At 31.2% G+C, this 27,832-nt stretch overlaps 3 protein-coding genes across 3 annotated transcripts; all 3 read left to right on the forward strand.

Annotated features, from left to right (window-relative positions):
• Positions 1 to 9,294: 9,294 nt before the first annotated feature.
• On the forward strand, positions 9,295 to 11,315 carry LOC106753262 (transcription factor MYB1R1). Its single transcript, XM_014635051.2, has 3 exons — positions 9,295 to 9,789; positions 9,908 to 10,116; positions 10,371 to 11,315. Exons 1-3 carry the CDS (start codon positions 9,519 to 9,521, stop codon positions 10,800 to 10,802), a joined length of 912 nt encoding a protein of 303 aa, XP_014490537.1. The 5' UTR covers positions 9,295 to 9,518; the 3' UTR covers positions 10,803 to 11,315.
• A 12,349-nt stretch (positions 11,316 to 23,664) lies between these two features.
• Positions 23,665 to 24,877, forward strand: LOC106753257. The gene has a single exon (XM_014635045.2). It carries the CDS (start codon positions 24,113 to 24,115, stop codon positions 24,545 to 24,547), a length of 435 nt encoding a protein of 144 aa, XP_014490531.1. The 5' UTR covers positions 23,665 to 24,112; the 3' UTR covers positions 24,548 to 24,877.
• A 575-nt stretch (positions 24,878 to 25,452) lies between these two features.
• Positions 25,453 to 27,832, forward strand: LOC106753254. Its single transcript, XM_014635043.2, has 4 exons — positions 25,453 to 25,613; positions 25,762 to 25,906; positions 26,499 to 26,783; positions 27,575 to 27,832. Exons 1-4 carry the CDS (start codon positions 25,519 to 25,521, stop codon positions 27,689 to 27,691), a joined length of 642 nt encoding a protein of 213 aa, XP_014490529.1. The 5' UTR covers positions 25,453 to 25,518; the 3' UTR covers positions 27,692 to 27,832.

Consider the following 27,832-nt stretch of genomic DNA (forward strand, 5'->3'; position numbering starts at 1 on the left):
AAAAAATTAAATTTTTTATTTAATCATATTAAATTTTATTGGAAAAAGTACAATAATCATTAAATACTGCAAATGCTGACAAAAACCTGCAATGCATAGAAAATGAGAAGAGAGAGAAAAAGAATTTAACACCGTTTGTCATTATTTAACGGAAGGGACTATTTTGACTCAAAAATTTAAAAGTAATGACCAATTTCAAACACTTTTCTAAAGAGAGACTAAATTGAGATTTGTCAACCAAACTAGAGACAAAGTTGGGTATTAAACCTTAAAAAAAAGTGTATATATTCAAAGGTCATTATCTCAGGCGGATTGGGTAAAAAAATTGTAGAAAAAAAAAAGCTTCTTATTACTTTACATTATACACACTATTTAAATGTATTTTATTAATTATTTAAAATTATAATTACTTTATAATTTTTTTGAATTTCTATTATATGTAATTTATTTTAAACAAAAAGAAAATCGACAAAAGGAAGTGGCATGCTCAAACAATAGTACTAGAGATTGTGGTTCTTTCCGCGTTTTGTTTTAAAGGAAAACTTATCTATCATTAAGAAAAAGATAGTTAATAACTTTTGTAAGACGAAAACAGGAATAAAAAATAAAGATTTATTATATTATTTGGTCTTTTTTTTTGGGGTTTGGTTCAAAATTATTCTATCTTTGACAAAAGTTCACTAAGATCTCCTATTTCATTAAAAAATGTTCAATATGGTCCTTTTTGTAGACGTTGTTAAAATCATAACGGTACAGATGCTAGCATGACGAAACTTCAATGACCTGTTTACTTCAATACTTACATGGCTCTATAAAGTCGTTTTAATGTGTAAATATTTAAGGAAAAAAAATAAAATGAAGTAAAATAGGTTAAGTCTGAGTTAAAGTAAAAAATCCTTATTTGATTCTGCTGGGTTAAAGTAAAAAAACGCCATTTCTGGGTTTTTCATTCTTGTGAAGCTGGTGATTCTGCTGTTGATTCCTTGAAGGTGTAAGTGGAACATCGTATATAAGTGAGGTAAATGGTCCTAATCTAAGCCAACTTACTTGATGTTCTTGTTGTTGGATTTAGGGGTTAGGGTTTGAGATGGAAATAGAGGGTGGAGTGAAGGTGGAAAGTGATGGTGGAGAGGAAGTGGATGGTGGAGTGGAGGTGGACAGAGATGATGGACTGAAGATGGAAACTAATGGTGAAGAGGAGGTGGATGGTGGAGTAGAGGTGGACAAAGATGGTGGACTGGAGGTGGAAACTAAGTTAGATATCTATCATGTGTTTTTCGTTGATATCCATTTGGAACAAAAGTACAAGTTTTAAATTGAAAAGGGGACCACATTGCACATTTTTTGACCAAAGGGGAAACTAAAATTAACATTACATATAAATACCTGAACGTAAACATTGAGCTTCACCTTCACATCGTTTCTGCGTTTCTGACTTGTGCAATTTGCAGGTTGGTGCCCATGGATACTGCTTGCGAACTAGGGTTTCTGTGATTTGGGTAATGATTATGTATGTTTATGATTTGCTGCAGGTGTGAATTGGGTTTCTAGGTGTCGCGATTGTGATTTTCTTGTTCATATTTAGGTTGAAATTTCTGGTTTGCAGGTTAGGGATTTCGATTCGGTTCTTGCTTAATGGTGGTGAGGCACAACACATGATGTAGATTTTGCCTTGATTACTGATGACACGATTTAGGGTTTCATGGTGGCTAGGGTTTGATTTCTGGGTTTTCAGTTGTTTTTCTCTACTTCAAATCGTAGGTTTGTGTTGATGATGGTGACGGTGGCATGGGCCTGAGGGTTTGGTGATGGCGCGTTTCGTTCTGCGGCAACGGTGACAACACTGATTGGAACACCACTTTCATCACAATGTTGAACCCAGAAATGACGAAATCACTCTTAGATAACGGTAATTTTCTTTAACCCAAACTTAAACCTATCACCTACCTTACGTCATTTTAATTTTTTTAAAATATTTACACAGTGCAACCTTTTCACTGTGTCGCGTGTTCATCAAATTGCACAGCTCACTCAGGTTTGCCCACACTGGTATCTGCACCGTTATGATTTTAACAACATCACTTAAATGGACTTTATTGAACAATTTTTAACTAAATATGGGGCTTTAGTAAACTTTTTTCAAAAGTATGACCATTTTGAACCAAACCTCCAAAAAGAGGAACCAAATGATGTATTAAACCAAAAATAAATGTGGGATTTACGTTTTTGTAAAATCCAAGGAGGAGAAGATGATTTCATGTAATAATAAAAAAAATATTTATGTTATTTGATTCCAATTTTATTACAACAAATAAAATAAAACAAAAACTAACGTTTCTTTTATTTTTGTTATTTTTTTCAACCTGATTCACATTTATCTCATCCAAATAGTATATCTGTTAAAGGGAATCCCACATCCAAGCCAGATTTTAATTAATAAACTCAATGTGTATTTAAGTGTAAAAACTCAATTAATCTAATCTTTACATATGTAACTTACTTGTATATTTATAAATTTTATTATAAAATTTAAGTTGATATTAGTTCAATAATACTGGTATTGGTCGAATCATAGTTTGACACCTCATAAACTCGTTTTGTTTGCTTAATTTATAGTTTATATTTTAAAACAAATATACCAAACGATATGAATATCCTTTATCACTGTTAGATTAATATAACGTGTTCATCTTGACACTACTTTATCGCACTATCTATCGATCGAATCACATATACCATACTATTTTAAATATTTTTTTATTAGTTACTTATGATAAATAAAATTTTTAATATATCTGAAGACGAGAGAAGAAAGACTAAACTACAACATAGTATTGTCCACCGTGACTCTTCCTATGAAATTTATAAAGTTATTTTTTTTTTCACAGTTTTCAAATCTACTTGTGATGCAAAATATGCTCACATTAATTGTAACGAAAGTTATGGTCATGTAGGACATTGGATGCATATGCTTATGATATAGTTATTGACAATTTAATCATATAAACATATATAGTTTTCAAAATTTTATTCAGGGGAAACTGTTAAAATTCATGTCCACAGACATTTCAGTTATCGTAGTGCAGAATATTTTGCACATATTTATTCATGGCTACTTACCCTAAAAAAAACGTAACCTAACATGCAATAATCTTGGAGAACCAATTTTTTTTTTTTTTTTTGCAATTATACTTTTGATTTAAAATCATATACCTGAAAAAGGTTATCATTGTATATAAATGATAAATTGAATAGAAAGATAATCAAATGAGAAAATCTTCATAATGTTTAAGGCTTACTCTATTATAAATTTAATATTTTTAATAAAGAAATATATTTTAATAAGTATTTAAAGTTCTTACATCTTTAAGTAAATTAATGTATTGTTTGATTTTATTGTCCACTAAGTTAGGTAACTTTTGTTGTTTGCTTAAGTATTTTTATAAAAAAATGATATAATAAAATTTTAAGTCATTTATAAATTAAAATATTTTGAATTAAGTTTTTATTAATATTTTTTCTTTCATCAATTATTAAAACTCTTTACATTTCTTTTAATCGAGTCTTTTAATCAATATAAAGGCACATGATTATGTGGTTTTGTTGTATCAAACATGACACCAAAAATTTAGACAATAAAAGAAATGAAAATTTTGAAAATTTAATTACCAATACGAAATTTATGATAAATTTAAAATTTAATTATAATTTTTTTTGTTAGATGTAAGGTAATGACAATGTAAGTTTAATTGATAGTATAAAATCAATAACAGTTACTCAATTAAAAAATATATATAAATTTGGATATTTAATAAAAGAAATATTTTTAATAAAAACTTGATTTCATGAAAAATGTAAATTTAAATTAAATTAAATTTTTAATATGCACAATTCAATTGTACTTGTTAATTTTATGGTGGAGTGGTTAGTTAGAGAGTTTTTATATTTATTTTTGGTTGGTAAGATGGGTTCTCATAACTAAAGGCAGAAGGAAGTAAACACACGTGCATTCCGTCTTAAACTATCAAAAGCTAATTAAGAGAAAAAAAAAAAGAATAAAGTAAAGCGCAAATTGTGAATAAAAGTAGGAAAACTTGTGATTAACGTTTAAAATAGTAATTAAATGGAAATGAAAGAGCGATTAGATTGTTAAGGGTTGAATGATTGATTTAAGAAGAAGGTGTTATATTGAAAAATATTGGATGACACACTTAATTTCTTTATATTCATTTAATATTATTTTTTTTTTATTTTTTTAAAAGTATAAAATTTTACATTTTTATAATTATTTTATTTTTATACTGTGTGAAATCGTGTTACGATTAATCGTTAACAGAGGAGAAGGTTTTATTTGACTTATTTTGATGAAACAGAGAATGATAGAAGCACTAAAGTTTCAACGCCACCGGCAAGTTGAAAAGTGGAAAGGTCTGAATTAAAAGAAGAAAAAACTTTTTTTAACAACACTTTTTTAACAACTTTTTGACAACATATACGTGACAGTTTATGTTTAGTTCGTTTGAAATATTTTTTAAACATAAATTCAAGTAAATCAATAAAATGATGACACGTGTTCCGTTATAAAAAAAATTGTCAAAAAATATTGTCAAATATCATCGTTCTTAAAAAAAGGTGGGAACCACATAGAGGTAGCATTAGCAACGAGTCAGGAGCGTAGCCACAAAGAAAGGGTGAGGTGAATAGAAAGATGTGTGGGTGATGAGTGGGGTCCATGTTTGCTTATCCTATATGCATAAGACCACACCCACAACTTTTCATGATTAAACCAAAGCCAAAATCCTGATATTTAAAACGTACGAGACAACCAAATCTTTATCAAAGCAACAACGAATATGCTCATTTCACGGTGCAAAAACATCCTCATTCTCCACCATCCCCTCTTTTTCTTTTTATTTTTCTTTTTTTCTAAAGTCTCTCTTGTTTGCTTCCATTGCTCACCAAATATTATTCAACTCGTTGCTTTTGCAAAAGTTACTCTGCCTCTTCTTGCTTAAGTTAAAACAAAAATATTGCTATTCTATATTTTTTTATCATAACAAAATCAACACTCTTTTTTCCTAACAAGATCTATACGGCACGTTATTTTATTCATTATCTGTTAAGATACAAACAAAGTTTCACATCGAATAAAAAAAAAGTTGTTTATAAATTATGTATACATAAATATGTTTATTAAAGTGATACTAAAAACAAATTCGTAAGAACTTGACCAAAAATAAATAATATCTTTTTAAATGCGAAAATCAAGTATAATAATTTTTCTTTTCTTATATATCACTATGTCAATTCTCAAAATCAATAATCATTTTATAAAAGTATAATTTATAATATACATAAGGGAAATTAGTAACTTATGTAAAAAGAAATTAAACTTCAAACTCATTTTCTTATATGTTTTCATGTTACTACTGAAGTTTATTAAATTTAATGTTATTTTTTATCACATCATCCATAATATTTAGTTCACACACAAAATATCTATATATAGTTTAAGGATAAGAAAAAAAAATATACTTAAATTCACTTTCGAATATATATATATATATATATATATATATATATATATATTTAAATTTCTTAATGTCGTGAGTTTAGTCTTTCATCATTGTTAGGTATTTGTAGCCCTACCCATAGTTTTGATGAGGTCAATCATTGCCTCCCATCACTTCCACATGTCTCATAGTTTATAGTTCTCACCAAACAAATAAATGTCCACAAATAATAACTTCATTTTCTTTTTTTACTCTAAATATATAAAAACATATTAGATAATCTATAAATATTATATATATATATATATATATATATATATATAAACTATAATGAGGTTCACTATGATTCTAGTAAATTCTTAAAACCCGACTCCAACCTCAAGTTTATTAAGATATCATGGTTAGAAATAATTATTACATTTAGAATTTGGAGTTTGGTCTTTTTCTTAAAAAATGTTTCAAATGATTAAAGAAGGAATATACATTTAAATTATCTCTGATAACAAATTCCAAATAATACGAGATTATTAAAACATTAGAAAACAAATCCAAGAAATCCACTAGTTAGAAAAGTCATTCTTAAAAACATGCATTTTGAAGTGATTGTTAGGTCACTTTCATAAATTATACACCACTTCAATGTTTAATTCACTAATCTTTATCTCTCAATCTGTCATATATTATTTATTATAATTCATTTTTTTTTCCTTTCTTGGTCTTCGTTAAGGAGTTCTCGTCCAATTTTTTTTTTTTATTTTTTTTTTCACAAACAAAATTTGAATGAAATCAATACCAACAAAAAACTATTTATTTAATACAATTTAGATACACTCATATCCTAAAACAAGATTCAAATTACATGTTATACTAATGAAAAATATAAGACTATATTTGAATAGTTATTAAGAAATCCTAATTAAAAATAACACAGTAACATTTTTTAAAATAAAGTAAAAAAATATTTTTCATAATGAATTTCTCGAAGTCATTGTCATTTATGCTTTTTATGACAATTATCTATAGAATTTTCTTCAAATTCCATTTAAATACAATCCAAAGTATTCATATGCAACTTTTTTTTATGCTGTTCATCTTCTTCATTCTCTTTGTATAGTCTTTTGATTTTCTTCTGTGTCATTGTTCATTTCCTTTCTCCATTATGGGAATATCTATTATTAAAAGAGGGTTTAAGTCTAACTCAACTCCACAAAACCCGATAGTAGAAATTGGATAGTCTAATAGAGACCCGACTACGGGTGAAAATTGAATTGCTCAATAAAGAATAAATATCGCTGGGATAGGCTCAAACCACAGTTCTGATACCATATTAGAGGTGTGTTTAAGCATAACTTAACCCCACAAAACCGGCTTAAAAGGTAAGGTTTGCATTTCACTTATATATTATAAATTGACTTTATCTCTAGTCGACGTGAGACTTCCAACACATGTAGACCCTAAACTTAAATGTAAATTGTAAAAGTGCTTCCCAATTATAAGCAATAGTTTAACATAAAATGGGTTATTTTGCAACAATTTACGGATCAAAGAATATAGATATTGTATGAGTTTATATTATAAGTTCTCTTTTGGAATAATAAATAGGTATATTCCCGTATTCAAAATAATATCTCTTCATTTCCTCCAGTTTTGCACAAAGTGAGATTTTAATATTTCATCACATGTCAAACACAAAGTTATGCGAGATTTGAAGTGCTTAAGTTCATCAAGTTAAGTGATCGAATAAGAAGATCATGTGGAAAGGAAAACACTATGACATGGAAAAACATACACATAATTCGGAATAGAATTAAAATAAAAGCAAGTTACAACATAATTTTCTCATTTTCCTATCAGTTACTTATATGTGAAAGATATATTGATTTAGGATGATTTTGCCCTTTAATATTGCATTTGGGTATTTAATACAATAATTTAAAATAGTATTTGAACATTTGGTTATAATTGTGTTTATAACTTATTTGAAATATTTGAATTAAGAGAAATAGTAATGAATTGTGTTTATTGTTGGGGTGCAAACAAAGTTCGACATCGGATAAAATAAGAGACAGATATGAATTTATATACACATAAATATCTCAATCAATAAGAGATATTTTGGAATGGTACCAAAAGTAAATCTCTGATAGTTTGTCTCGAAGTGGACAATATCTTGCTAGTAAGGTATCTCAAAATTTTAATATCTCTCACACTCTGTGACAAAACTTAGTGTATGTTTAAGAGACTCATTATTATCACTGACATTATATGTTGATATTCTAAAATAATTTCAATTCATCATTATTAGAATAGTGTTTTATTAATAAGTTATGTGGGATGTTTTAGAACACTTATTTAAAGCTTTTTTTTAAATTTAATGTACTAATATTTTCATTTTTGTTATCCTAACTAATTTAAATGTTTTTGAAAAATATTACATTGATACATCTCTTACATTTTATATTCTTCAATTATTTATAAGAATACTGTGTACCCTATTTTTGTCCAGTTAACATAGGATCGAATGAAACATAGAATCGGATAAAACATAGAATCGAACGGTCCAAACAATTAATCATCTTGTAAACATGACTTATACCTATATCAAAATCGAACGATTGCAATCTATAGGTCAAACAGTCACCCTTCAAAAAAATTATACTTAATTTTGATTAAGTGTACTTATTAGGCCATGATTAAATAATCAATAATTTGAAGTCTATTTCAAAATTTATAAATGTTTAAGATAAAAAGATAGATGATTGTATTTCTACATATGACGTTTTAGTTCAATCAAATGAGATTAAAAACAAACAATGACAAAGACAAACACCTTAACATTCCGAACTTAATAAACAAATATTCTTCACCTCATAATCATAATCGAAATACATTGTATTTTATAAAAAAATATTAAAATAAAGTATAAGGATAATGGTGGAAAAGAGTGTGAAAATTATATATATATATATATATATATATATGAGTGAGTAACTTGTAAATTTTGTTTGAGTGCTTTAACGTTTTTATTATTAAATTTTTTAAAGTGGACACAACAAACAATCTATTTGACCGTTAATAGTGTAGAAAGAATAGTATACCTATGAAATGACTCGTTTTATAATTTGATGAAGAGGAAACGCGTAAAAATGTTGTAAAGCAAGTTAGAGACAGAATATGTAAAAAAAAATATAAAATGGATAAAATTTAGCTTCCGTTCTCTTAGCTTGTACGTGTTAGTGGTACCTTAACCAGAAACAATGTCATCAATACTTTTATTTTGTATGTGTTTTAACTCTTTCACTCTAAGTGTATATAATAAATATATATTCTTTCTGTTGACAATAATAATACTAAAAACAATAATGTAATATTTTTAATATTTTGATAAGTTAATTTTTTATTGCATCACTTAATTCATTGCGTGTTTTATTTTATTTTTTTGTCTCGGCGTTGAAAAGAGTATTCATGGATAATTTTCTTTTCCATAAATATTATGGGACATATATTAAATGCTAAACGATCGTAGGACACACGTTTAGGGTCGTGCTTACCGAGGCAAGCCAAACATGGCACAGTATTTGACGGTCCTGATTGATGGATTCTGTCCCCTCAACGAAAGATGACCACCAATACCATGACGACACCAATCGACGTTGATAATAATTTCTAGTGCCAAACACCCCTCTTTCGTTTCCCACCGCATACTATTAGTAAGTAATACTAGTAACCCTAGTAGTAACTTTAGTGTACGGCAGCGCCTACCACAAACACCAATGCCATCACACCACACTTTCAACACTTAAACCCTACCAAACCAAAACTCTCTATATATCACCCAAACATCCCTATGTCTCTTTCTTTCTCTCAATCACAAAAACAAACCCAACAACACCCTTTCTTCTTTCAAACCTTTTATTTCTTCACCTATATCATCACATCTATTAATCTTCTTCCACACATATATCATATATTCATATACCTATATTTATTGCATGGACTGTTGAGATGTCTCGCACGTGCTCACAGTGCGGCAACAACGGCCACAACTCACGGACATGCACCGACGGTGGTGCCGCTGTTTCCGGCGGCTCCTCTCCCCGGGAGACCGGCTTCATGCTGTTTGGCGTGCGAGTCACCGAAGGAATTTCCTCCTTCAGGAAGAGCGCTAGCATGAACAACCTCTCTCAATACGACGCCGATTCCAACACAGCCGACACCGGGTACGCCTCCGATGACGTCGTTCACGCCTCCGGCCGCACGCGCGAGCGCAAGCGAGGTCAGTAATTAACCGATTAACAATCATTGACGATTTGTTTGGTTGTTCTGATAAGTACTTTGTTTGGTTTGAGAGACAAATTAATTGATCGATTGAGTTTTTGAATTGGTGAACAAAGGTGTTCCTTGGACGGAGGAAGAGCACAGACTGTTCCTGTTAGGGTTGCACAAAGTTGGAAAGGGAGATTGGAGAGGAATTTCTAGAAACTTCGTCAAAACTCGCACGCCAACTCAGGTCGCCAGTCACGCTCAGAAGTACTTCCTCCGTCGCCACAACCAGAACCGCCGCCGCCGGAGATCTAGCCTCTTTGACATCACTACCGATACGGTACTTTCAGTTTCATTTTCTTTTTTTGCATAATAAATTGATGTTAATTTTTGTTGGCATCCATCTAAATGTCATTAGATTTCATTACTAATTTATTTTAAATTAAATAATCGGATTGACAATTTCAAAACAGTTATAAACTACCTCTAAAAGGAAATAATTAATTGATTAAAACAAAGTTGAGATTCATTTAAATAATTTGAGAGTAATCAAGTAATTTAACGCTTAATTGATTTTCATTTTGAAATTTCAAGGTGATGGAGTCTTCTACTATAATGGAAGAAGAACAAGTTCAGCAGGAAACGGCGGCGGCGCCTATCCCGGCAGCATATCCGCCGTCGCATTACGGCGGTTTCCCTGGCGCAGGTTTTCCGATGAGTCTATCTCCAGTGGTTTTGCCGGCAAGCAGTGAGAGGCTAGCCAAGCCGATTAGGCCGACGCCGATTTTGCCGGTCCCACCGTCGTCGAAGATGGCTAGTTTGAACTTGAAAGAGAAAGCTTCTCCGACAAATCTCATAGAGCCTTTACCGTTGTCCTTAAATCTGCCATCACCGACGCCGCGGTCACAGGATAAGTCACCGGCGGGTAGTGACCACTCATCGCCGTCGTCATCATCATCGGCTTTTCAGGCGATATCTGCTGGGAAGTTCGGCGGCGGTGGGGACAGTATCATCAGCGTTGCTTGAAAAGAAGGAAACCTAAAGAAAATTAGCGTCATTAAGTTACTATTAATCAAGTACGGTGGTGGATAATTTGAGTATGTAAATTAATTTTACAAAGTCGGAGATGTATCCAAGAAGGGGAAAATTGAAAATATGTGTTGGAGATTTATTGATTACTAAAGATAAAGATAATATCGGTAGGAGGGAGGGGATATTTGAATGAATGAATGAGTATGATTATAATTATGATTTGAAGAAAAGAAAAAAAAAAGAGTATGTTAGGCTATATAGGTAATTAGCAAATTAAATTGCTGGTTTGCATTGAATGTACAGGTTTAGAAATGAATTAGATAGATGGGTTGTCACACTCTCTAGCTGTCGGGGGATTCTTGTTTCTATTTGTATGGGGGAGTGTGACATTGAAATGATAGCGCACCAGGTACTCTTTATATGCTATTGGTCTCTCTCTGTATTGCATTGCCATTGGGGTCATTAAAATATCACTGCTAGCTTAGACAAACGAATATATTATGCTCACCCTTCAATTCTTAAGCACATGCCATTCTCTGTAATTTTTATTGCTTTCTTTCTCTTTGGCTTCTATGACTATTTTTGCTAACACGCCAATCCACTTTTAATTACACCATAAAAATTAGGCAGCAAAAAAAAGGTGTTGCTAAAATAGGATATGATGTTGTAATATAATGGGAAAAAGAGAAGCAAAATGCATCATTCTCAGAAGGACTTTCTATTATAGTCTTTAATATTTAGTCCATTGCTTAACTTTATATGAGTTAAAACAGGTCTAATAATACCCCTAATCACACACTCACACTTTAGCCAACTATGAATGCGTATTTTATTTTCTATAAATAAAGTCTGTTTAAATCTTGTGTACAAGTACTCTTCTTCAGATGTTCTACTTGTCTTATCTTGAAAAAAAGAATCCCGTATTATGTGAAGGTTGTTCCAAACTTAAATATAATTACTGATGCATAAGAATTGTAAATGTAGTCTTTTTTATAAAAGATAAACTAAAAATGAATGCATTATATATACTCCTAATTTTTTTTTTAATCAACTGTATGGTCAAGGTTTACGATTCAATATTTGTTGAATAACTGACCACCTTTCTTTGGTTTTGATATTGCAAATTTAAAATGACAAGACTTAATAATTATTTAAATAACTTAAAAATAAATAATAAAAAAAAGGGGACCGAGACAAGTAAATTCGCCCCTGCTTGTATTATAGAATAAAGGTGTAAGGAATAATGTGTCATTCACCTTTATTATTATAGATTAGTAGTCTTTGTTTTTGTGGTTGTCTTGTTTATGGAAAATTATGGTGAATTTTAAAATCCTTCCTTGTTTGATATATTTTAAGGAGAGAAATAATGAGAGTGAAAGAGAATACTTTTCATGTTTTATTATAGAAGAGAGCACGTGAGGGAGTGAGTGAAATCACAAGAAAAAAAAATGTTTTTTCTAGGTAAATATATATTTTTTTGGATAATCACATTATCGATATATTTTTTCATTTTGTTGATTTTTTTTTGCAAGAGAAATTACTAAGTAGGTTTAGAAAGGAAGAGAACATGTCCCCAGCTTATTCGATTACCTAGCTTCTAATATCAATAACAGTTGTAACATGACTCATTAATTCTACATAATTAATAATTTGTCTAGGTGAAAAGTTCTTTTTTTTTTCAGTAGAGATCGTTTAAGTATTCATATTTAACTTAACATAAATTTGAACTAAAGACAATATGTTCATTGCTGATTTTTTCAAATCAAATCATATTTAGAAACTTTTTACTTATCTTTTTTTCCCTTTTTATGTTTTTTCACTTAATAATACAAACAATCTTTTTCTTATTCCTTAATTTCTAAACAAATATTAAGATTTTTTCACTCGTGCAAAGTAGGCTTTAAAAGTTAGTTATTTTGGGCTTTTGACGTCATCTCACGAACTAACGTCTTTACAAGTGACGTTAATGGGATGTTAGATTTCTGCAAGTGCGACATTGCTATAGACGTCGGTTTAGTCCAAAGCTCGACGTCTATAAAGATATAAGACATTACACTAGATGTCGGTTAAGTGACACGTCCGACGTCTATAAAGCCGTCAAACATTGCATTACCCGAAATCTTTGGGCACCATAGACGTCGGTCATTACATTAATCGATGTCTATGAAGTGTTGTGTTTTGATGCAGTTTTTTTCATGTCTTTGGATAGCGTAGTAGCACCTCCTTCCCTTGTTAGTTTTCTCGTAAGAAAAAGTTACATCTTTTGGATTTCTCATGACATTTCAACCCAAAGACGATCATTGCCTAGGTCCACTCCGACCGCCAATGAAAAAGAATACGGTGACACCGTATTCTCACCGTTTTCTTTTTCATTGGCGATGGGAATGACTCTATGCAATGACCCAGGTTCGTCTTCGGGTTGGAATGCCACGAGAGATCCAAACAACGTAAGTTTTTCTTAGGAGGAAACTAGCAAAGGGAGAAGGTGCATTACGCTACCCAAAGACACAAGAAAAACCCGCACCAAAACAAAACAAAAACAAATTTTAATCGGTTCAAATAAAAGATAATACATCAAAGATTACTTTAATCGGATTAAAAAGCAAGTTTAACCATATCAAAAGAGATTAAACGCACTTGTAAATTCAATGGAACGAAGAGAAAAGCCAAGGAAGACGATGAAGTGTGTGAAACTGCTGGTTTGCAATCACTGTTATAACAAGAAATCAGACGTCGGTTGCACGCGAGCCCGATGTCTATAATAGAAAAGACGTCGGTGACCTCACTAATCCAACGTCTTTCTGATACTACTAAGGCCACTAACGTCTATATATGATTATAGACGTCAGTGTGGAGGCATCCGATGTCTATATGACGAAAAAGAATGACTTTTCACCTGCCTTACAAACATATAGATGTCGGGTATAGGTTTGACAGGTAGGTGAATAACTATTAATGTCCGCCATATAGATGTCAGTTTGACGGGATCTGACGTCTAGAAGGTAGAAAAAAAATGACTATTCACCAACATGGCAGACACATAGACGTCGGGGCTGTCCTACTTGACGTCTATATGTCTGACAGGTAGGTGAATAACCATTAATTTTTGTCATATAAACGTCGTGCCTCGTCCAAGTGACGTCTATATGTTTGAAAGAAATGACTTTTCACCCACCTGTCATACATATAAACGACATCCCCGACTTAAAAAAGACTATAGATGTCGGGGCACCTCCTAACAAACATCTATATAGCCAACTTATTTACGAAAATGTCATCGATCATTAATATACGTCGAACTTATCCCAAACCAACGTCTAAGAAGTGACATTAATCAACGTTTTTATACAAGTGTTTAGTTTCTTGATACTTATAACATATTTATAAACCAAAAACTTAACTGCTCAGCTGTCATTACATCTTCGTCATCAATATTTGTAGGTTTTATTATGATAGGAAACTTTTACTCATGGAACCAATATTTTTAGTAGAAATTTTATATATATATATATATATATATATATATATATATCTGTATTTTTTTAATTATTTTACTGTTAAATATTTTTATACAGCATAACAAAAATAAAAACAAAATAACATACTTCTTAATATATTTTTCCTGTTATAATTACCTATCCAAATGATAGATTTCTTTCCTAATTGTTCTCTTATGCAAATATATAGTGGAAGACTTGAGTCAACATTTTCTGTCAAATCTGATGATACAGTAATATTGATAATGTATTTCATGTAACCTTTTAATATGACAAACACCAAAAAAAAAAAAACAGTCAAAAAGGATATTACATTTCTTTTACATTGAGCACCGTGTCCATATAATTAAGAAGAAAAAGCTTTATACTAAAAAGATATGAGCAGAGTTCCCTGCACCTACCTTCTTTCCTGCATCTCTAAATTTATCTTTTTGTGCTTTATTTAATAAAAGTAAAAATGTAATTAATAAACACTTACTGATTTTTTAATCAATTACATTACTAATATATTCTATAAAACAAAATTAAAATGAAAAAAAATAAAATAATTAACAAAATCTATTAACAAATATTAAAACAAATAAGATATAAAAAAATTTAAAATTAATAATAATATATTAAAAAAAAATAAAGGCACAAAACTATTACTTATTATAATACTTAAATAAATACAAATAAAAATATAATATTTATCAAAATCAAATTTACATATAGGATAATAATAATTATTTAATTAATAAATAATTTTAAAAATTTCTAAATTCATAAACAAAAATGAAAAAACTAACTAAAATTATATTCATAACAAATAATATAAATAAATATTTAACAAACAAATAAACCAATTTACGAAAATATAATTTACTGATAATAAAAATTATTTAATTCAATAAATTAATTAATACTTAATCTAAATTCATAATTAATAATTAATCTAAATTACATAACAATAAATAATATATAAAATTTTATAAACTTAAAAAAATTAACAAACAACCTAAAATTAAAAAAACAACATTTGAACGAAAAAAAATACTAATCACACTGTGATGTGCATTTTCAACAAACCGCAATCTGAACTGCGTTGCCCCCAATCGCATTGCGAAATGCGGTTAATGAAAATGTGCACCCCCCAAACCAAACCGCAGATCCACCGGCGGTTAGTCTCTCGGTGGAACTCCAAACAATATATGTCTACGTCCTTAATACCAGTAAGAATTTTCTTAAACTGCCACAGAGTAGCCTCAACGGATGCTTCCTAACCCTCTAACCATGGCTTGCGACCCGAACCACAAATGTGTCAAATACAAACATAAACAACGAGATTAAGGTTCGCCATTCTCAGTATTTAAGGATTTCATCGATTGCTCACCATTACGGTTTACTTACCAGTTGAAGGTACTCTTTCAACACCGAACCCAACTCAACACTTGCGCCNAACAACANTGTTTGANGAAGGACACAACTCCAGACAGTGAGAGGACGAAGAACCAAACCGCGATGGACAGCGAAAGTGGAGAGGGCTCGACACAGGGACAACCAGACGGAAGAAAGCTCCACAGAACGACAACCACAGCTCGAGGCTCGGACAGGCAAAGTAATCAAGGTTTTCACAAGCTCAAACCGTCCAATGTCGTGATGGTGAAACGATCAAAATGCAGCTGCCACACTGGAACTCAGTTGCGAGATGAAAACGGACAAGAACAATGTTGTGATTGGGAGAATCGAAGGAGGAGCCAGAGGGAGCATTCTAGGTTTTCTGGAGAAAGAGTATGTTCGAAAAAGAAAGGGGGAAACTTTTGGAGAGAAAGGGGGAAATATTTTAGGACGTTAAGTGTGAATTTTTTTTAATTATTTTATTATTCTATTCGTATGCATTATCAGAATTTTATCCCATTTGACACGGATAATACATATGATTTTTCCTTGGGTAGCTTCGCGCGCAAAGCCGCCAACCTTATATAGGGACCTTATATACGGAAATTCCGTATGTAATTATTTTCTCCCATTATATACGGATAATCCGTATGTAAAAAATCCGTAGACAAAATCCGTATATAATAGATATATTATATACGGATCAGAATCTGTATATAACAATCCGCAGATAATTGGCTTTTTTCTTGTAGTGTTAACCGCAAACCCATTTGCGGTTCGACAACGCACCCCCAAACCCATTCGTTTTCGTACTGCGGCAGAAGTTAACCGCAATTCCATTTGCGGTTCGGTATGCGGCACCCCAAAACCCTCCCTCCGATCCTATTCTCACAGTAGTTTAATATACAAAACAATTCATACAGTTCATATTCAGAGGAAAAAATGCAACAACCACAAATCAAGCAAGGAGAACATGATTCTTATCAACAAACAGAGAACATGATTCTTAAACCCACAACATCAATCAGATAACCAGATCTACGAAAGGAAAAATACTAACCTCGACGTTAGAAACTTGAAACACGAGAAGAAGTGATACCCAGCTACACACGAACGCCAAACACGCTGCTGCACTTCAAAAACTTGGTCTGAGCAAGAAGGTAAAGGTAGAATGAAGAAAGGGGGTGTAGGGTTCTTTGGATGTGAATTGCGGCAGAGTCACAACTAACTTTTTATAAAAACGATGAATAGGCTGAGGTTTATAGGGATTAGGGGTACAATATGAATTAAATTAAAATCGAGAGGTGCAAGACGAGATGATGGAGGTGCAGGAAGGAACACTCAAAAGATATAAGAACCTACTTCGGTGATGTGACAATTTTTATATGAATATGGGCAAATAATAGTTTAACAATATTTTTTTTTCAGTAAATATAAAATTCAAAGCACTTCTTAATAATTTAATTTTGAGTTTAATATATTAATCATTTGGATATATTTATACGTAATGTAAAAATGACCTTCACACATGGCATTTGATTTGTTGGCTTTGTGTGCTCCAATGTCCCCCGTTGATGTTTAAAGCTGGTTCTATCTAAGTTGAAAATTAATTTAAAAACATATATGTCAACGACATATAAAATGTGTAATTGATAGAAACATAAATACAAAAAAAAAGAGAGAGTATTGTATTATATTTTTTTATTGCACTTGATAAAAGAAATCACAATTCTTGCTTTCAAAGAAAGTTGCAACAATGATAATCTGTTGCAACAAATTAATACATTATATTAATATATGATTTAAACCAATTATCTTTAAGTAACTTCTTAGGTAAGTTCATTCTAAAATATTATAACTTATTTTCTACTATTCTCACGTGATACATTTTTTTTAATAAACGTTTCAAAATCACAAGAGATAAATCATTACGGAGATCAACAATAGACATCAAAGTTATTTTAACGCCAAACAAACTTATGAGAATATTTTCTTTTTCAGAGCTTAGAAAAAATATTTATTCGTTTTTGAGAAAATATGAACACATCTTTTCAGCTACAGATTTTTCTTTTTTGTCATTATGTGAAGTATTAATTATGTAACAACATTCGTTTGTAGAAAGATTTAAGCATTTAGTTGGTTTTCATATAGGATTTTTTTTGGAGAAAGATTCACATGAGAAATTTGATATTCAGAAATCATGTGTAAATTTACTTTAGAAATTATCATCAATTTTAATTCAAAACATTAAGATAATTTGTTTCTTTTATATATAATTTAACCTCTTTATTTTTACTCAATACAAAAATATACTTCCATTTAATAAATTTTTAACATATTATGCATATAAAACGTAAAAACTCAATTTAGCCCTTCAAGATCTCTTTTGAATGGTAGAGTTATTTTCTTTTTTATAATCCATTTGGTAGTTCAATGTAACAATAATAAATGCACAGTAAATGTTAGAAGTGAACTTTTTAAGTCTAACTCAACCCCACAAAACATGCTTGTAAGATGAGGTTTGCACCTTACTTATATATTATAATTTGACCTTATATCTACTCGATGTGAGACATCCAACACACCCCATTCACGCTAAGGTATAGACATATCGTGCGTGATAGTAGAAAAGGGGTTACTCCCTGCACCTCATCACTTGCTCCCTACACCTCCCCCTTCCATTTTTACCCTTTGTTCTATTTTTTCTATTTCTATTTTATCCTTTAGTAAAAGTTTATATTTAGGGTTAAAAATTTATGATTTCATTCACTCACCCACGTAACCTATCTATTCTCTTTTTAACTGAATGCTTTCATCTTTACTCTTTCTTCCTAGAAATTCTTTCTCGTATTTTTCTTTATTGTTATGGTGTCAAGGTGTGGTAATTGAAAAATATTGCCTGAAAGAATTGTCGTAAAAGTTCAATTATTATAACTTCGTCCGTTGGTGGTGGTGCTCTATCAGAACAAGGGAAGCAGTGCTAAAAAGTGTTAAAAAGCGACGAGGCGAAGTACACAACTCCTACGTTAAACTTCCTTAAACGGATATGGGTATGTCACAACCGGTGTCGCGACAGGACGACGATCCAAAAAAGAATAACAAGTTTTGAAAAATGTTTTGGAGTCGCCACCATAGTTTATTCTGGAAAACTATGGAAAAACCATAAAATGATAAAGCACGGTCCACAAAAACCAAAGATTGGGTTCGGGAGTCGGTTACGTGTAGGGAAGGTATTAACACCCTACAACGCCTGCCCGAAGGCAGTACCTTTAATTAAATATGTGACTTTGATGTGGTTTTCAAAATGTTTAACTATCCCTAAAAAAGACATTATAAAGAAACAAAATATACTTTTTAGTGTTTTAGGAAATAGCTCAGAGAATTTGTTAGGAAAAGATTTGGATTTTTGGGAAGTGAACCTGACAAGGACTGGCCTTGCTCCTACGTATCTCCACTTTGGATGGAGAATCAAGGATCACGTAGTTCTGGCCAAGATTGTTTGTTGTTTGGAAACATCTATATTTTAGCATTTTTATAAAAAATGGAAAAGGTTCTTAGCACGAGGACGATGCGTGTGATCACACACGTGCTTAAACCCTTAAAACATTTTTGATAATTTATTAAAAGGAAGAAAGGTCTTAGCACAAGGACAATGCGTGCGATCACACACGTGCTTAAACCTTTAAAACATATTTTTTAATTTTTATAAAAGGAGAAAAGGTCTTAGCACTAGGACGATGCATGCGATCACACACGTGCTTAAACCTTTAAAATATATTTTTTAATTTTATAAAGAGAGAAAAGCTCTTAGCACGAGGATGATGCGTGCGATCACACACGTGCTTAAACCCTTAAAACATTTTTGATAATTTATTAAAAGGAGAAAAGGTCTTNGCACGAGGACGATGCGTGCGATCACACACGTGCTTAAACCTTTAAAACATATTTATTATTTTTATAAAAAAGGAGAAAAGGTTTTCTAGCACGATGCGTGCGATCACACATGTGCTAGAAACCAAACCTTAAAATAATCTTTTTAATTTTATAAAAAGAAAAGGGTTTTCTAACACAAGGACGATGCTTGCAATCACATATGTGCTTAAACCCTTAAAACATTTTTAATTATTTTTATGAAAAGGAAGAAAAAGTTTTTTAACACAAGGACAATGCGTGCGATCACACATGTGCTTAAACCCGTAAAACATTGTTTATTATTTTTATACTTTTACTTTTTTGGTTTTTTATTTTTTATTTTTTTATTTTATATTTTATCTTTTTATGTAATTTTATTATATGAAAATGATATTTAAAACTGTATTATTGAAATAAACAACAAAATTGTTTACGTAACCATTTTTTTAGAAAGTTAACAAATAAATTAAAACAATATTTACTAAATGTTAAAAGCATGCTAAGGTCATATTTACAATTTACAATTTATTTATTTTACTTAAAAACCAATATTTAAAAAGAAAGATGTTAAAAGCTATAACAATTTTTGTGGTTTTAATATTTTATATGTTTTTTTATTTTTGCTTTTTCATTTTTGTTTATTTACTTTCTATTATTCTTATATTTTGTATTTTTATTAAAAACCGAGCGAGTACACCAAACCATCAATAATAAAACAATATACCAAAATTAAGAAATAAAAGCAAAGAAAATAAAATGAAAACAAAAAAAGTCCAATAAGAATGGGAAAAGAAATGTAACCAAGAAATTGATCTCCACCCTTCTGAAGCTGCCTTAAAGGTCTTCCACTGCACCACAAAAAGCTTCCACAGAAAGTTGTTCATTCATCTATGCACTTGCCTCTTTGTCCCACTCCTTTCTTCTTTGTTCCCTTATGTTCTCTTTCCGAAATTGGATTTTTCTCCTTCTTTCTTGTTTACAAGGTGCATATTTTATATACACACATTTGTAATAATAATATTATTGTGATCTTGCCTTAATGGCGAATTAATTGTCAATTAGCAAAATAGGGAAATAAATAGTCTTGATTGAAGAAAAATAAATCAAATTATAATAATTGTCAGAAAATTGTCCAATTTAAAAGAAAATCAAATTTTTCTCTTTAGCAAGAAACTGAATGCAACAATCAATATATTATTTGATTCGAATTATTACCAAATAAAACAAAATTTCGAAAATATTCTAAAGTGATTTGTCATGCATTAATATTAATTGTTTATGGGCATTTTTCCAAGGAAATCAAATCCAATTCATCACTTGCAACACCTCTCCCATTTTATTCACGTGCACCCCCTTTTTTTTTTCTTTTTTTTCCTTCTTCCTTATTTCCTTTTGCTTTTCTTTTTCGTTTTTTTTCTTCTTTTTTTTTATTTTTCTTTTCTTTTTTCTTTTATTTTTTTGCTTTTCTTTTTTTTCTTTTCTTTTCTTTTTTTTTGTCCTTTTTTTAAAAATGAATATAAAAAATAAAATAAAATAAAATAATAATAAAGAAAGCTAAATCAAATACCAAGTAGTAAAATAAAAATTAAAGATAATAAAAAAAAAATAAAAAAAAATGAAAAATAAAATAAAATAAGACAAAAATAAAAACAAGTCCTATTATTTAGTCACCTGGACGAAATTGGGTGTTGACAGAGTATCCATCGACGAATGTCAACATCCGTTTCAGGGCCTGGACGTCTTCTTCCTCAGCACACACAACACAGAGCACACAACACAAAAACCTCAACAGAGCAACAGACCCGCCGCACCGCCGCACACACCGGCCGCAACGCAGCACACACCGCCGCACCGCCCAACACAACCACAGCCAGGAACCAAACGAACCAACAACCACTGCACCACACCGCCGCACCGCCATCCGCTGCTCCGCCGCACTCACGAAAAGCTAAAAGCACCACAAGGAAGAGAGGACTGCGAGGAGGACTGAGAGAGTTGGAAAGTTTTTGAAAATGAAAGTTAGTGTGGGGGTGAGAATCCGAAGGGAGGTGGGACTGCTATGGAATCTTTAAAAGTGTCTGAATGAAGTAAGTAAGGGAGTAAAAAGTTAGGTTAGGGTAACTTAGGTAAACAAGGTTAAAAAAGTAAAAACAAAAAATAAGAAAAGGTTATTTTGGTATTTAAAGAAAAGTTCAAAAATATTGGGGAGGTGAAGGGTGGAATTGAAGAGGTGAAGGGTGCAATGCCCTAGTAGAAATTAGATGGTCTGATAGCAGCCTGACAACGGGTGAAACAGAATTTCTCATAATTTTTGGCATGAGCCCAAGATTAACGATATCTTAATATCAATCCAACCACGATCTATTACCATTAATTATGTGGAAGAAAGATAACTTGATAGATTGTAGAGTGAGAATATTTCTTTATTGATTAATTAGACAACAATTGATGGAAGAAAAATGAAAACTAAAGAAAATTGTACATATAGGTAGATGGAGGTTGTTGTTTAGCAGAAGCCTAAATAGTATAAAAATCTTTTCGAATCTTTCCGTGAATTTTGTTGGTATGGCTGTGAACATTGACACACTGATATCGTTTACAAACTTTGGTACCTTCAATTTGTGTAGCTTCATTAGGTAGGAATCTACGTGGCCTTTCTTTGTGTTGTGTGATCTTTGGCTCTTGTTCAAAACTGTTTTTGCCAACTTAAGTTATATTTCGCCACATCTTCTGTACTCAAACATAGCTTCTCACATATAACATCTTCGTCACATTTGCCAATTCCCACTAACAACAATGCTATCTCTTCTACCCACAACTATTAGCTTCAATTTCTAAATCAATTTCTATTAGCTTCAGAGCTACAATTAGTGCTACTATGCAACAACTTAAAATAGATTACTAGGATCACAATTTAAATATATACTTTATAAATCACTCGTGAAAGTTTTACAAACTAAATAAATTGTATTGGTCAACTTAAAATTAAACTCTTTATACCTTAAATTATTTAAGACCCAGTGACTATACCTCACAAACTATACAGTCATTTTTAAACAACAATTAAGCTTGACGATTATTAGTTTATATCAAAGTATAATAAATATCAATTGAATTGTGATTAAATCGTTAGTGATATGAATTTATTTTAAAATTCATAAATAAAAGTTTGAGCTAACGAAGTAAATAATTAAATTTATTACACATTAACGGTTAAATTTACTTAATTTTTATTGATTTTGATATCGGAATATTTTTTATAAGTAATTTTCTAATTTGATCGAAGAGTGTGAATGAGAAATGTCAAAATATACATAACTTAGTAAACAGATAACCTCAATCCTATAATTAAAACAGAAAATAATTACTCTTGAAAAGATTTTAGATGGATGAATAAGAAACATATTTGGAAACATATTTAATTGAAGAAATTAGGTTAAAAGAAAAGAAAAGGATAGAATATGTTGTGTTGTTGTGTTAGAGAGAGAGAGTGAAGGAAAGCATTGATTCCCTCTGCTTCAACTTCTTGAGCTGTCTTTGTTTTCCCTACATTCATCCAACCAATGCACATGGCAAGTGCACCAATCCACAAAACACTTAATTTCTGGCCAAACATCTATTCTACCTATATATATATCTTCTCTCTTTTTTCTTATATTTTTACCTTTCATTTCATTTCTTCACATACTATTTTTTATTTTTCAACCTTTTCATCCACTACAGATAAAGCCACCCCTTTTGGGCTAAAGTGTCCCTCAGATACTGTACTCTTTTGTTTTGGGCGTGGTTTCAAACAGTGTGCTTCCGATATTTTCATTTCGCGTGTAAACACTTTAACATCAATCATTTTCCAATTCCATCACGCAAAAACTTTTTATAGTAGATTATAAATCATGTCAATTTATAATATATAAAAAAAAGTATTCCAAATACGAAAATATATATACTTTTCTTTTATTGAAATTAATTTGTAGTACAGTCTGGATTTGATAAATTTGTTACGTTTTCTGTATTCCAATTTCATTCGGCTTTTTAATATTCCAGTCTGGAATAGATTTTTTAACACTGACTTCTTTTTTAGGCGGGCTTATTATTTTGGCCCAATTGAAAAGGAGTTTCAATTTGCACACACACTATACGGGAGTTACTCTCTCCACCTCCCCACTTGCTTCTACTACCTCCCCAATTTTTCCCATCTTTTTTCTAATTACAAAAGTATCTTTTTCTTTTACTTTTTTACCCTTTTTATATTTTTATTTTTAACATTATTTACCAAATCCTAAATATTTACCTTTATTCTCTTCACACTCCACCCCCCCAAAACATTTTTTAATCTGCCTCCTTCGTCCACATTCTTTCCCTCGTTTTGACTCCAAACTTATCACCATTTCAACCAATCCTCTCACCCCACTGCATAAATTTCGAAACTTTTTCGCGGCTTCCCCAACATTTCGAGACAACATCATTTCCTCTCTCTGTTCCCCAGAGACAAAGCTCCCCTGTTCCGAACAAATCCACATGACAATAAAAGTGTGCTCCGAGATATCTAGCACGGGAATCAGCCCTCGAATCTCCTTCTCCCACGATCTGAAGAACACGGAAGATGCATCCGTTTGTGTCGAAGATCGCCACCGTGGATCAGACCTGTGCATCTTGGACTCGAGCTCTGACTTCGTCTTCTGCATCACCAATGGCTTACCTCAACATCTCTCTTCCGCCGATGAACTCTTCTCTAATGGCAAGATTGTCCCGGCGGAGATCAAAAGCGTTCCCAAAAAACCTTCACATCCTCCTCGATCTCAACCTGCTACCATAGAAAAGATTCAAAGAAAGAGGCTCAAGGAGTTCTTGTCTGCTTCCTCTGACGAAGCAGAAAACGAAGAAGAAAAACCATCATCCAAGTATTCGCAAACGGATGTTGACATCCGCAAACAAATCTCTATATTCGTTTAAAGATTTCCAGATTTCCATATTGTATACGAAGTGAATTTTAACCTTAAAAATGAAAGGATAAATTAGGAATAAAAAATATAGAATGAGTGCAGAAAAGGAAAGGGGAGGTGGAGGAAGAAAATGGGGAGGTGCAGGGAATAACGCCCCACACTATACCCATATGCCGATATAAACTTGTATGTTCCATGTGGGTTTAGAAAGTTTCTTTCTACACCCCACAAGTTTCTTATATCACCTTCTGTTGATTCTTAATTCTCACTTCATCATATCACTACATTATATATCCAGCACAATAATTTCTAAAATATTACATTATCATGAATTATTTAAAATTTTAATTAAGATTTGTGTATTCACTCAACTTCTCTCTCAAGTTAAAAATTCTGCTAAGAAATTATAGGTGGTAAAGTTTTCATTCAAATTTATTACTCATTTTGCTCTTTATTATAAACGCAAATTAAACATTATGCTTGATTTTTTTTCATAAGATTCAACACATTTTGGAAATTTAACTTAAAGAACATTTGAGAAACTTTGTTTTGATTATTTTACATGCATAATAACCAGTAAAAATTAACATAACAAATATATCAAGAACGAGGGGTATTAAGAAAATTTTTAAAAAGAATAAAAATATGCCTCGTTCATACATATTAAAGGTAGTATTAGAAAAAATATTAATATAAACAATTTTTTTAAGTATGATGAGCCAGTTAACTTAGTATTATAAAAAAAAAAACATATTAAAGAGAATAATTGAACTACAATAATGTATATCCAGTTTATTTGCATGTGTATTGATATCAACAAATTAAAAAAAAACAATAAAATATAAAATAAAAGCATAATTTAAGTAAATACTTAACTGAAGTTCTGATTAAGAATGATTTGGACTTAATATTAATGAATAAAAGAGATGAAATGGTTTCATATTGAGGGAAAGAGAGAAGGGGAAAGACACAGAGGAAGCAATGAATTTTGCAAATTCTCAATTCTTTCTTCCCATCCTTTTCTTCTTCTTCTTCTTCTTCTTCGTTTCTCCCTTTTCCGCATTAGCGCAACAAACGTAAGCTCCATTCTCTTCCCCTCTTTCTTGGCATCTATGGTTTTGTATAAAGTTCGCATTTTGAGTTTCTGATTGGTGATCCATAAAATTGCTTTGATCTAGTTTCCCTTAAAGTTGGAATCTTTTGTTTGTTGTTTGAATTGGGCAGGGATTGGGACAGCGAAGAAACTCAACATAGAAACGGAATTGGGCGCAGAGTTCTTTTGAGTTTCAAAGAAAAACCCTCAGGAACTAACGTTACCTTTGAATGTGCTCCTTCGGGCCCCTGTGTCCCCTGCCTCTACTCTGAGAAGGTTCTCTTTTCCCCCCTCAAATTGGGGTCTGATCTTATACTAGTTGCAATTTCTCTAAGATAACCGGAGTTTCTCATAAACAGGGGTTTCACACTGAGTATTTCATTTTATTTGTTGTCATTTCTGGATTTAGGGTATATAGTATTTGTTTCGCTCTCTTACTGGATTTGTTGGTAGAGAATTGAACGGTGTATAAGTGTAGTTATTTCATTTTGCAACTAGCTAGATCATCGAGCGTTGTTAATGAGGTTGAAGGTTGATGCAATATATATGAATAGCCTATGTATAAGTTTTTGATGTATTCTATTAAGTTATTTGTTGATTTAGGATTACTACTGTAACATAACGGATTTGAGAGGTTCTGAACATAAATGTTGATGTGATGCGAAAGGGCTAGAGAATGAATGGGTTGGTGTTCATCAAAGAAATGAGATTCAAGTTCTTAATATTGAGTTTTCCTAATCCATAAGAATTTTTGTGAAGTGATTTAAGATGAAACCCTCTTTTTATTTGTGTGATGTGATGAAAGAACATTAGATGTTATTTGCTTAGTTATTATTCTAATCTGCAAGCTTTTGTTGGGGAGTTGTAGGGTGACAGCAAATATCGGTGCAGTGAGACTGGGTACCGAATCCCATTCAAATGTGTAGAAATTAAAGATTCAACAAAGGATGGAAAGAAAACAAAGTCTCAAAAAGGTCGGTCTTCTTTAGAAATTGGTGATGCTACTGCAGGAGAGTATACTCATTCACCATCAGATAGAAGATTAGCTGAAGACTCATCATCGTCTTCAGATAATAGTTCCCAGGCTTACATCACTTATAGAAGCTGTATAACCCCAGTCAATGAAGAGAAGTTGTCAGTGCTTAATTTTGAGGTAATCTTAAGCTTTTAGCTCACTCTTTTCTTCATTGGAAATATTAAATCATGTGCTGTGCACTTTATTCTGTTCGACTAATATATCCACATTAGAGGATTAACTTTTATTGTCGTTGTCATTTGCTGTGTGATGTGTGACATTAATAAGCGAAACAACCTAAAAAAAAATCACTATTACCTTGATTTCATCTGCTAGAAAAGCTTTCTGTTTTCAACAACATCATTTCCAGATTCTTACTTTTAATTAGTACATAAGCTAATTTTAAGTTAGAGATACTTATATAATTTTTTTTCTTGTAGAAGTGTTTGTGGAAAAACTTTTCTCATACAATTGAAGTGAAAAATAGTATTACTGTGGTGTTTGAGATTGTTAACCTGTCCTTGTTAATTCTCAGATCAGATGGTAAATGAAATTAGTAGACACAATTTTCTAAAGGGTTATATTATTTTTCCTTGTAGTTAAATGACATGTTATTCACTAATTACACAATTGGACATTTGACACTTAATGATTTAAACGACGTTTACAAAAAAGACTATATTGAACAAAAATTACGATTTTTAGAACTACATTGAACATTTTAAAAAAAGTTAAGACAATTTCAAACAAAGCTGACAAAAATTGAGACTAAGCCTTAACCTGTTCTTGTTATTTCTCATATCAGAGGGTAAATGAAATTAGCAGAAACAATTTTCTAAAGGGTTATATTATTTTTCCTTGTAGATTTTTATGTGAAGTAATGATGAACATGATGATTGTGATAAAATAATGATGTTATTGTATGACAGGGGGTGGTAATATTTATGTTAATAATGAGTGGCTCAATGATATACCTAAGAAAAAGGAAGGCAGCAGCTATGTCTGGTTATGTAGCTGGAAGGGGTCAAAACAACTCTCGATTTTGAAATTGAAGATTGATGAATGGTGGTGATTGTAATTCTAATGATTTAATGTAGTATACTTTAACTTGGCCTTCTGCTTCTTTCAACTTAATCAACTCATTGCATTTTCAGGCTAATTTATCGGAACAGACTATTTTTAGGATA

The sequence above is a fragment of the Vigna radiata genome, unplaced genomic scaffold, assembly GCF_000741045.1.
Source record: "Vigna radiata var. radiata cultivar VC1973A unplaced genomic scaffold, Vradiata_ver6 scaffold_347, whole genome shotgun sequence".
NCBI classification, from domain to species: Eukaryota; Viridiplantae; Streptophyta; class Magnoliopsida; order Fabales; family Fabaceae; genus Vigna; species Vigna radiata.